The sequence below is a fragment of the Typopeltis vanoorti genome, chromosome 7 (genome assembly GCF_054136105.1).
Source record: "Typopeltis vanoorti isolate ZY-2024b chromosome 7, IOZ_Tvanoo_1.0, whole genome shotgun sequence".
Classification (NCBI taxonomy): Eukaryota; Metazoa; Arthropoda; class Arachnida; order Uropygi; family Thelyphonidae; genus Typopeltis; species Typopeltis vanoorti.
The window spans coordinates 147,768,373-147,781,007 of record NC_143555.1 but is presented as its reverse complement, the minus strand read 5'-3'; the positions used below and the strand labels follow the sequence as shown (position 1 = coordinate 147,781,007).

General features: G+C 32.1%; 1 protein-coding gene across 3 annotated transcripts in view; it reads right to left on the bottom strand.

Annotated features, from left to right (window-relative positions):
* Positions 1-5,127: 5,127 nt before the first annotated feature.
* Positions 5,128-12,635, bottom strand: part of LOC150105176 (sodium-independent sulfate anion transporter-like) — a 255,432-nt gene continuing 247,924 nt past the window's right edge. For all 3 annotated transcript variants that reach the window (XM_090395526.1, XM_090395528.1, XM_090395527.1), the window contains one exon: positions 5,128-10,674. In XM_090395526.1, the coding sequence (XP_090251652.1) occupies positions 10,499-10,674 (176 nt within the window). In that variant the 3' untranslated portion in view covers positions 5,128-10,498. The remainder of the gene's footprint in view (positions 10,675-12,635) is intronic.

Here is a 12,635-nt window from a genome sequence, read left to right as displayed (position 1 = left end):
GAGAAAACTGTGGAGAATTCATGACTAAATTTAATACACGTGAACCACAGTATGGCAATAAATAGGAATGACAAAAGAAAGGGCATGTACATTAAAAGGAATAAGGTATCTTAGGCCATCATCGAAGCCAACAAACTACGTTTTGAAATAGCATTCTTCTTCACCAAATTGTGTTATGTATTTGAATGATAATTATCACTTGCACCTCTTAGGAAGCACATGGCAGAAAATAATAATAGTACTTGATTATATAGAGAAAACTGTGGAGAATTCATGACTAAATTTAATACACGTGAACCACAGTATGGCAATAAATAGGAATGACAAAAGAAAGGGCATGTACATTAAAAGGAATCAGGTATCTTAGGCCATCATCGAAGCCAACAAACTACGTTTTGAAATAGCAAAAATAATTTTTGATGCCAAATCTTCAGTTTTAAACATTCCACCATCAGAATTGAAAGCTCTTACCTCCATAAAACAGAATAAAAACACAGTCATCACCAGAGCCGACAAAGGAAATACTACAATGGTTCTTGATACTGTTTCATATGACCGAAAAATGAATCTACTACTCCGAGACCGAAATACTTATGCAAAACTGGACTATGATCCCACAAAAAAGACAGCTGAAGAAACTGAATAAGCTACTCGATGAAACGTCGTTAGATGAAGAAACTTCAAAAAAACTCAAAACATACCATGCTAGACCTCCAAGAATATACGGTTTACCCAGGCTTCACAGAAACATCCCACTCAGACCTGTCGTTGATTCAATTAGCAGCCCGACTTACAAGTTATCAAACCTTCTCCGACCCCACATAGGCCATTCAACCTCTTCAATAAAAAACTCAAGATTTTCACACCAAAATAAAAGACATTCAACTGCTGACAACAGACATGTTAATTAGCTTTGACATCGTCTCTCTCTTCACCAATATCCCCCATAAAGAAACTGTAGACCTATTAAATCAAAAATTTCCGTCGGACATTGTTAAACTTTTCAAATTTGTTATCACTTCTGGTTACTTCACATGGAAAGGAAAAATCTAAACCAAGAGGAGGGAACAGGCAATGGGGGTTTCCCTTGTCACCCAACTTGGCAGATCTGTTTATAGAACATCAGAAGAAAATATCCTCGCATTCAAACCCCAAACCAAAACTCTAGCTTCGATATGTCAAAGATATCTTCGCAGTCTGGAGTCATTCTGAACAAGAGCTACTTCAGTTTTTAGAAAAAATCAACCTTCTTCATCCTCCCATCAGATTTACATTAGAAAGAGAATCCCCACAAGGCATCCCTTTTCTGGATTTACACATCCAAAGAAAAGAAGACGGTTCCATCTCCACCTCTATCGCAAACAGACATTTTCAGAACGCTACATTCACAATACTTCAGCTCATCATCCCTCTCAAAAATTTGGCATCATTAAATCATTGGTAACCAGAGTGCACAGGTTATGCTCCTCTGAGGATTCTCTAAAACAAGAATTGGAAATAATCAAAAACACGACCACTCTAAATGGTTACAATCTCAAAACTCAAAAAATCATTAGCAATTTCTCCGCACTTTAACCTAGACAACAACCCCACAGGATTACCATACCTTATATCAAAGGCATCTCCGAACGGCTATCAAAAATTATGAAGAAATACAATCTTGCTTCCACCTACAAACCCATCAACCAGATCCAAAACTTGTTACCCTTGCCTAAAGACAAACTTTCACCTATGCTACTACTTGGTGTATATGAGGTTCCATGCTCCTGTTCTTATTTTGGACAGACAGGCAAAACAGTTTTTAAAAGCATTTCGGAACATCAAGACCATATCCACCTCATCAACCTGCATAAATCAGGCCTCGCTCAACACGGAGTTGAAAACCCAAACCCCAAGATCCATTGGAAAAAGACAAAACTTCTACATAGATCTTGATATAAATATGAGCATTTGTATAAAGAAAGTGCTGAAGCCCTACTTCACAGATCAAATCTAAACCGCAATGATGTTCTTGCCATTCCTAAAGTATGGAAAATTGTCATACAAAATTGTATAAAATAATAACTTAACTGTAATTAATTTTAATTTAATTCAATTTAATTTAAGTTCAGGCCGCAATGCGCCACTGCGCAATTTGGATTCCTTTGTATGTACGAGCCCTTTCTTTTGTCATTCCTAGTATTGCCATACTGTACTGATGATGTAAGATACCTAGGATGAAATATTTACGCAATAAAAACCTACTACTATGGTTCACGTGTGTTAAATTTAGTTAATAATAGTACCGTTACTTGTGTGATCCAATTTTCTTGTATATGGATAGTTATCTCTTCAAGCAAGGAAATTTGTGAAAAGTAATTCACAAGAGATGTTAGGAAAGATAATCATTTATTAAGAAAATAGAACATTCACAGATTTAATACCATTATGTTAAAAGAGACATCAATAAGGTATTGACATAGGCATATACAATCTTTTGTGATAAAAGTCATTAAAAAAAGTCATCCTAAAAAAATTTAGGATTCTGGTTAAAAAAAAGAACAATGTAATACCTTTTTTACCTTTATAACTTCATTCATTTAAAAACAAAGAAATTTTAATTTTTCGCACATGTAAAACATTTAAAAAATTCAAGATGAGAAATATATATCCAGTTAGCTGTAATAAATGAAATAATTCGTTTTATTTTTTGATTTCAACATTAAAGATGAAAATTTTTTGCCATATCTCTGTAATGATGGAATGTAGTGTTCAAATAGTGACAATCATTTATTATTTCAATATAGTAAGTTACATGGTACTGTATTTGAAACGATAGTCACATTGAAATAAATACTGAATGAATAACACTAAAAGAAAATTGGCTTGCATGTGTGTGTGTGTGTATGTCTGGGGTGGAGTAGCTTTTAGCTACTAATATCAGTCCATAGTTCTGTTAAAAATAACTGCATGCACAATTTAAATCTGCACAATTATCGGTATACTTTAATTTGTGCTTTATCAATTTTATTGTCCTTAAATTCAGAAAACTGATATATTTTTTCAATATTATATGCAATTTCAATACTGCCACTTAAATCCTAGATATGCTTACTGTCTTTAAAATGATGGAAAAGGTGTGTGGGGGGTGGGTGGGGGGGAATATCAACTCTACCCCAGGTAGTATATAGGACAATTACTGAATCATCATAAATGAACAAATGGAATGAGCATATCAAAATGTTTACTCACTTCCTGTGTAAGTATAACGTAGAAATTTGATAGATGTAGCTTTTGGGTTGCAACTTGGGGGGGAGCCTAAAACCTAAAAAATTTGAGTATAAAATTTTAATGTTACCTCAAAAGCATGGTTTTCGCATCTTAAGGAAACTAATAGATAAAACTTTTGGTACAAACACATGCTTCTCTAGGTTTAAAAGCATGGATTTTTATCATCTTCATAAGTTAAATTATTTGTTAATTTTTAAACTGTTTGTCAGAAAAATTGGGAATGTATGTCATTAAAAGGAAGCTAAAAAATTAAAAATAGAATGACCAACATGTTTTGCTATTCAATAACCTTCTTCAGAATGCAAGAATGATTTACACAACAGAGGATACAGCTTAAACTAAAAATAAATCATTAACACTATAAAAATATGGACAAACAAGATTCGTGTTGCAAACCGAGTGCCTGCAGTATTTAGAGATTGGATCACAAACTATTTGGCATGCAAAATTAATCCTTAGTTTCATTTGAGGAAACCATGTGAACTGATCACTTCAGTAAGAAATAGTTCCTGTGCTCCACTCCATGTTGTCGTCAATGGAAGAGATGAAGCAAGGTTAGGCCTGAATTACTACTCCTGTTATGAGAAATATTGCAAAGTTGATAAATTATTCTAATATCAAAATTTCTCCCCATCTGACCAGTGTAAGGACATTCATAGGAACAAAGAATTTTATCAATTTCAGAGTACGTCTAGGAAGAGGTCAAGACCTTTAAAAGGATATGAATTTCTGGATAGGTTGATATACTAATCTAATTTATTGTTCTTTGAATAATGCAGCAATACAAGTAGACAAACTACTAATATATAAAAGGGCATGGAGGGTTTATCTGTATAGAGATTATGAACTGCGTTTTTATGATAATTGTTGAGGATTAATTGGTGAAAAAAAGTCTGGTTCTTCCTGTCTTTTATCATCTCTAGGATGCATTAAATGTTCTCTTCTTAAGGATACTGATAGTGTCACACTTTTGAGTAAAATGGTGTAATGATTTGGTATGAAGATAGCATCCCATAAAAGTTTACAACAGATCTCTAAAGAGATTCTGCATTTCTATATTTTTGTCAATTAAGATTTCCAGAAAACAGGCAAGCTAATGACATTAAAATTATAGTTTCTTTGATATCAGTAATAGTCTGCTGTAAAGTTATGGATAAATGTTTCAATTTGTGAAGTTTCTAATAATGTACTTATTATTAAATAATAATAAGTATTAAATATACTTAATTGACCTTAATATGCCATCCAAGGAGTTGGTTGGCTAAGTATTTAAAGTATCTGCTCTCCAACCAAAAAGACTGTGGGTTCAATTCCTGCCATGAATATGGATGTTTGCAATTATCATTAAGTAGAAGATGAATTTCATCACTACCTTCATCTACTTTCATCACTTACAGAAGGCATGAAGTGGCTTGAAAAACTTCAAAGATCAGGCTTTAGAGCAAGGTTTCTAGATTGACAAAATATAAATAAAAAATGAAAAAAAAGCTTAGCTCACCCACAGTACTAATGTACTACAGGTTTATAATCTTCTGTGAATGGGTGTAATAATAAAAAAAAATTAGCTGTTTTATCTGTATAAAATTTCTGTGTTATATCCAAGTATATTATTATGTTTTATTTATTTCTCTTTTAGGAAAGGAAGAAGGGGATAGCTTTAACAGTTTAATTCTTTACTCTACTGTATTTTTGCTCTACTTTGAAATTAGTGAGCAACCTAACAAAAAAATAAAAAAAAATCACAAAAAAAGTATTTCTGTATATTATGCTGATAGCAAGTTTTTGTTATTGTCATCTAAAGATGCACATATATATATATATATATATATAGTAATGGTATTAAGATACTTGTTGAAATGAATAAAATATTTTAATGAACATAAAACATACATAAAACATTTCTTGTTATCAAGAAATTTTTAATTTAATATTATTAATTTTTATCTTCAATATGTATACCATATCATTTTATCCTTTATTTATCTACCAAAAATTGAAATCAAAATTTAACTGCACTTTAAAATAAGTGATAACAGTTCCTAAAATAATATTTTAAGTGCCCTAAAGTCAAAAGAACACAATCACAAGTCAGTAGATTCACAAATGAAGACGCTACATATTACCCATAAAGGATAACAATACGATTGTCATTTCTAATAAATTAGATTTTTTGTTTTTCCACAATAAATAACAAGTTTTTACTAGCTGAAAGAAAAGCAATACACAATTATAAATATTATAAATAAGACTGTTTTATCAGAATTAAAATATCTTCGTCTACTGCAAAAGTTATAACAGTTAACCTTTGCACCAATCGACAAATCGACAATCACTAAACAGTTGTAACCAATCGACCAACCTTTGCCAGCAAAGGTTGGTCGATTGGTAGAGCCTCTGCTACTAATGGCTTTAGCAAGTTTGAGCGTGGTTAGTAGTTGGATGGGGATCAATCGTTCGATGCTGTTGGCACACTATCCCTTGATGAGTCTTTGGACTCCCTGGAGGTGTCACATAATAATAATTGTAAACTTATCATGCTGAATATAATTTCTAGAATTCCGTTTTTTTTTTCCTTTCCAAAACTGGATTAAAAACCAACTATAATTCATGGTAATTACCACAATGAAATAAAAGCATTATATTTTGATATATATATTTTTTTAATGAAATGCTAATAAATTATGTCTCGGCTGAAATGTTAATATTTACATAAATTAGTATTTAAAAAAATACATGCACAGATACATGTTCAATTATATATGTATATTATACCATGTTACAGATTTCAGTATACATACCATTACAAATTATTAAACAATCTCCAATTCATTCATTTCATTTCATTCATCTTTCACTTATAATCAAATATCAAAATACATAAAACTGAGTACAAATCTGATAAACCCCAATTTGGATTTTTTTAAATAAGCAAATAATTTGCTTATCTGAAGCCTGGTTATGAAGATTTTATTAATGTAAGTTCAGTAATAAAAGCTTCATAATCAGTCTTCAAATACAAAACAGCAACTCCATGATTTAAAATAACCAAAGAAATACATTACAGAAAACATTTTTAAACCATCATCATCAAAAAAATAATAATAAAGAAATCAATAAAAAATAATGAGGAGTTTACAGAAGACTAATAATTAACAGAAAATAAGATCACAAAGAATATCCAATAATTAGTCTAACACTAAAATGAATTAGAATTAATTATTATTATTATTAAGAGAGACCCCCAGGGAGTCAGGGACTCATTGAGGGAGGCCATATACTACAAATTCTCGTGGAGGGCTTTAAAATGCCACATAGATACAGTGAAATCCACATAAATTACCATTTATTTTACCATCCAAACATTTTTTTGCCAATTGTCAGAGCCAACAATATAGCTAGACAGGATACAGAAATCATTAGCTAAGTTAGTCACTGGCTTGAACATCAAAATTTGGCAAATGTCAAAAAAAAGACAAACTAAAGAATAGCATTCTAACAAATAAAAACATAATTTTAACTATATCTAAAGTGGGCTTTTAGACCATAAGTATCTAAATGAATTGTTCATAACATTGACTTATTTTAGCATACTAATTTGAACATTTTCAATTATGAGTACTATTAAGTTCTTAATAGTACTCATAATTAAAAATGTTCATTAATGTTTATAAAGAATGTTCATTCTATAGCAAATAAGAAAATTACATATTTCAAAATCATTCAAAGAGCTGTCAGAAATGTTTTTGTATTGTTTGTCATTATTTCATTTATGTGAAGAAAAACTAGCCAAAGACTGCATGCATATATATATATATATATATATATATATATATATATATATATATATATATCATGGCTCACACTTGTACTTTACCATCAACTGTGAAATTCACTCAGTAGCATATTGTTTCAGTGGTTTTAGTGGTATATTGTTTCACCTAAAGATTGTTCCTGTGATGTCCAACAGGTAGAAAATAGTATTTAAAATGTTCATAAAGGTCAATTAGGAATCATCGATTAATACAGTTAACTCTCACTACAGCAAAGAATTATAACAAATTATTCTAGTGGTTTCTGTGAGTGATATAATTCGAGTCGATCTTAATCAGAATTATTAATCTAATAATTTAGATGTTTGCCTGGTTAGTTAAGTGGATATCACTTCTGCTCTCTAAGCAATAGGCCATGTGGTTGGATCCCACTGTTGACACAATGGATATTAGTTAATATCTTTAGGTGGTAGATAAATTTCATCATCCACATCACCAGCCTGCTTATTCAAGGCCTGAATGGGCTTAAATAAGTTCCATGTTTGGTGTCTAGCACAGGACTTCTGGATTACTTCACTCTAACCACACCCATGGTACTGTACTAATATACAGTAGGGGTAACTTGTCATGGATGAAATTCTCTTTCTCACTTACTCACACACACAAAGTCAAGTTAGGCATTTCTGCAAGAAAAAGGATAGCATATTAATGAGAAAAGAACAGTATATTTAACAATATTTTTTATCCTTCATGGGTACAGCATAGTTTTCTTTTGATACAAGACCTTCATCAGTGCTGAAGTGTTGGAAACTATTTTTTTATTTTTTTCAAGAAATGGAGAATTTTAGTAGTGATTTGTGTTTAGCCATATTTCCACACAGGAAATGAAGTCTTGTTTGGAAATTTAATATACAATTTATATGAAAAGTGTTGTTTTTCTATATGCGAAAGAATAATGTATTCAATCATCATGAAATGGCATGGCATGGCATGGTATATTGAATTGAGAAATTCTACTCAGTAACTTCAAAGAAATTCATTAAAGATCTTTTTCAAAATAGTGGGGGGGGGGGGAGAAAGGTAAACAGATTGTTTAGTACTCTGGTTACCCTGTGCTAGCTAGCAGTACATATAGTAACATCCATTGGTTCACACATGTGCTCCCCATTATGAGTTTTTTTTTTCCCTGTAAATTTTTACCCTTTTTTCTGATTTACTGTGAAGGATTATATAAATATTTGAAAATGCAATGAATTTCACATATTATAAGCTGCTCAGGAGTTGTACTGAAACACTGTAATATAAAAATTAACTAAAGAATGGCTAATTTTACAAAACCCTATTTTTTTTTTACAGTATTTACTATAAAATAATATCTGATCATTCCAGCTCAAGGAAAATTGAAGTAACATGAGCTGTTAAAATTTATAACAAATTTATAAGTAACTTCATAATAATATTTTGTATCTATTACAAGAAAACATTAACAAGTAGTTTTATAATATCTTATTCTATGTATATTAAATTATTACATTTTGTATTAGCTTCACTAACATGTACAGGAATGTGTTAGCAGAGTTAATCTTAGGTGGTATGGTCACTTAAACAGCATGGGTAGGGAGAGGAAAGATAAGAAAAACAAGCGTTCTTTGCCAGGTGTGCTGGAAAAAGATCTAGGTGGACTGATACAGTAAAAAGTGCCTAAGAAGACAGAAATATAAGATCTGATAATATTGGAGTCTTGACTGTTAACATATTCATTTGGAGGAAAACTGTCAATTGGAAGTTAGTAATGATGTAACTTTTTCATGTAGTACTATCAGAATATCCTATACACCTAACGAGGGTATATGTTATTAATCTGATGAGAATGATGACATTTTGCATCATTAATAAACAAGACTAATAAGAAAAAGGAGAGAAACTAAATTCTTCACTTCCATATATTAAAATAACCATTTAAAATTTAATTTAAATTATGTCATCTACTAAAGTATGAAGCAGTTTGCATTTCATACCAGATGGTCAACTGAATGAAACAAGAAGGTGTAACTGAAATTCCTTAAGTATAATGGATAACAAGATTATTATTATTTTAATAGTCCGCAAGGTTAGCTGAGTGGCTATGCGCTTTCCAACCATATGCCTGGGAAAGGAGTGTCCTGGGTTCGATTCCCATCGCTGACGTGAGTAGTTTAGGATCTTTCTCAGACATAGCCAAATCTAGGGTATGGACTGCAGGGGTTTTCTCCCCAGTTTATCTTGGGTTTTTCATCTTACAGTGCACAACCAGAGTACTCAAGATAAACCAGCCTTGAGAACTAAATGCTTCTACAGACATAGGATACACTGGGAAGCATAGAACTAACCACCCTATCCTTGTGTACAGTTGCAATTAAATGAATACAAAACCCTCGACACTGCAAGGGAAAAAGGAAGAAGATTATTTTAATGCGGTAATTTTTTTAGATTAGTTATGAAATGCATTCCAAAATATCCAGAAAGCATTTCATATATAAAATGAAATAATTATACCAAACAAAACAGGAAAGTGTGGCATTCTATTAAAAACAAAAGTCTTTTCATAAATACTTTATGAAGAAGGGCTTCTGAAAACTTCTTTACACTCAAGAAATTATATTTATTGAAGCTGTAAGCATTAATGCTAGACTGGCTTTACCTTACTCATCTTTCCATATTTACACAAACAATAAAATGATAGTGAACATGGTATTAGAAAGTTTATTGCTAAACTGAAATCAAGCAGATAGCTATTCACAGAAAATGCACATTGGGTTGAAAATGCTTCATATCCATGTTTGATTCACATCCATGTCCTCAAATGAAATAAGCAACTAAGAATAATGAAATGAAGGAAAAGAGTTTAACAAGAAATGAAAGCATAATATTAACAACAGCTGTAATGAATTACAATAATTCTCCATCATGCATTTTATACATGTCAACTATCAGGGAAAAACAAAGAAAAAAAAATGCTCACTACATAGTATGTAGAGGCATTTCAGATCTCGTTTCATGTATATGCTTCTATTATATATATATTTAAATGAAGCAATAAACAAACTGATACGTGTTCACTGGCAAAGTAATACTTATAGCAAAAAATGCTTATTAACTATGCTAATATTTTTCCCTACAAAAATTACAATATAAAATATATTTTCAGTTGTTTCCATAAAAAAATACCTCAATAGGTTTTCATTGTATTTGTTAAAAAAGTAATTTCACTGAATCAGTTTCAGTTAAAATTAAATGAGATTTTCAGACTATCATAAAGCAATAACAATAATTTAAGGTCCGGTGAGATTATTCAAACCAAATACTGAAAGACTAGCATATTATCTTAAAATTTCATTTGCTCTAATGACTAGTCTAACATCCAAATCCTTAATGTTACTTTGACATTTTAGTTAAAATCATATTGAAATGCCATCCAACTATTCATCTTGTGCGCATGATATGTAACCACTCTCAGCATTCCCATGCTCATTTCCATGGTGAGAAGTTATTTGTATACCATCTACCTGGCAATTCTGGTTGGTACAGCTATTGTTGCTTGTGCCATGAGGATTATGGATATAATCACAGTCTCCTTCCCAGTTATATGTTCCACCTATCCAATAAAATAATATTTCATATCAGCAAATTACAATATTTCAAATTTTATCTAAAATTGTATGAATTCCAGTTCATCAATTTCCATAAATATAAAATTTACTAATATACAAGTTTCAAAAATTAGGTAATAGCACAATGCACATTTGAAAATGCATGATGTTTGCATCTTAATCTTCAGTTTCACAGAGGACTGTGAGAGATCATCACAAGAGCTGGTACAATAGATGACATCGCAATGGTTGCAAGTTGCTTCAAGACTAGAAACTAGATAAAATTTGCATCCAGAGTGGAGCATATCTCCTTTCTACATTCAATAGTGCTGAACATTATGAAAGCAGAACAACAAAATCTTTATGATAATAAACACAATGCCAACATTGCACTTTTGTAGTCTGCTTGCTTATTTTAAAGCAGAAGCAATAAGGCTGTGAGGCCAGTCTATTATATCTGTAAATTATATATGCTCTTCTGGCCAGTTTGTCTGCTTTGCAAGATGAAAAACCCATACTGGGAGGAAAACCCTGTCACCTCCATATCAGACTAACTCATCTTCAATTGAAAAGTCCTGATAAAGGTTCTTTGTGTCCTAGATGGGATTTGAACTCAGGTCTTTCATATCAAAGGAGCATCATTGATACCGAATCAGCTATGGAGACTCGGTTCTGTAGGCAGACAAAGAAAATGAACTGGCAATCCCTCAATATGACAATTATAATCACAAGATGAATGAATTGCTGAGTGACTTAAATGCAAAACTGAAACGAATATCAAATTCCTATTTGGCGATGTTCCTGCTTAAGAAACTTTGCATGGAACACTATTTTGTTATTATGATAATTACTGTCTTCCAAATGGGTTGATAAACTGTAGAAACAAGTTTGTGGTCTTGCTGCGAATCAAACTCTAAAAATATGTTGAGCTACAAAAGTTTCATGTGTCTTGTATAAGGTCAACCCTTGATTTACACTATAATCAAGGTTTGGTTGTACCCTGTGATCCTGACAGGGATACTGTCGGGACTTGTACTCTGGTAAGGCCACCCCCAGACAGCATGGGCATAATCATCAAGGGATGGGAAGGCACAATCCAAGAAGACATCAATGAGTAATTGAGAAGGAAATATTCTATATTTCCTTCTCAATTACTCAATTGTCTTGGCCACTATGCCAATAGAATTATATCTCCAAGCTTTCATTTATGCTATGTAAATGTTGTAGTGCAAACAAAAATCCCACATTAAAAGAATGTCATGCACAAACATCTTTCAAAGAGGGATTACCATCATATCCTCAAAATATGAGCATTTCTGTACTTAAGCAGTTTTTTCAGAAGACAGTCAATTCAGAATAAATGAAGACTTGCACTACCTAAAGAAAATAAGGAGAATACATTCAAAAAATACTTTTTTTGTATGAAATAAGGATTCACTTAAGAGTCAAAGCTAGATAACTAGGAGACCTCCATATAGCCTTTTAAGGAATGTGGAGAACTGACTGGGGCTTCTGACATGATGACAGTGTACCATGATCTTCTCATGGTACACTGCCTGTACCACAAGAGTTAAACATGACACTCACTGTTTTTGTCAAAGAACCAGGGTGAATGATGAAACTAGAAAAGACTTCACAATGGATAGGATACCACATGAAAGGCTGTTTCATAAACTGCAGAATATGGGATTGGAATATAAACTCTTGACTTGGATCAGGGGATGGGTGAGAGACAGATATCAAAAAGTGGTAATACAGTGGGTGTGAATCTGCCAGATTTAAGGTGACCAGTGGTGTACCTCAGGGTTCAGTCCTTGGGCCATTATTGTTCCAACGATACATTAATATCATCAGGAGAAAGGTCTAACATCAGATAAGCAATTGTTTGCCGATGATGCAAAGATAGGCAGGGCAATCAGGCATGCTTTGATATCCAGCACTTACAGAATGATTTGAATAGGCTGGA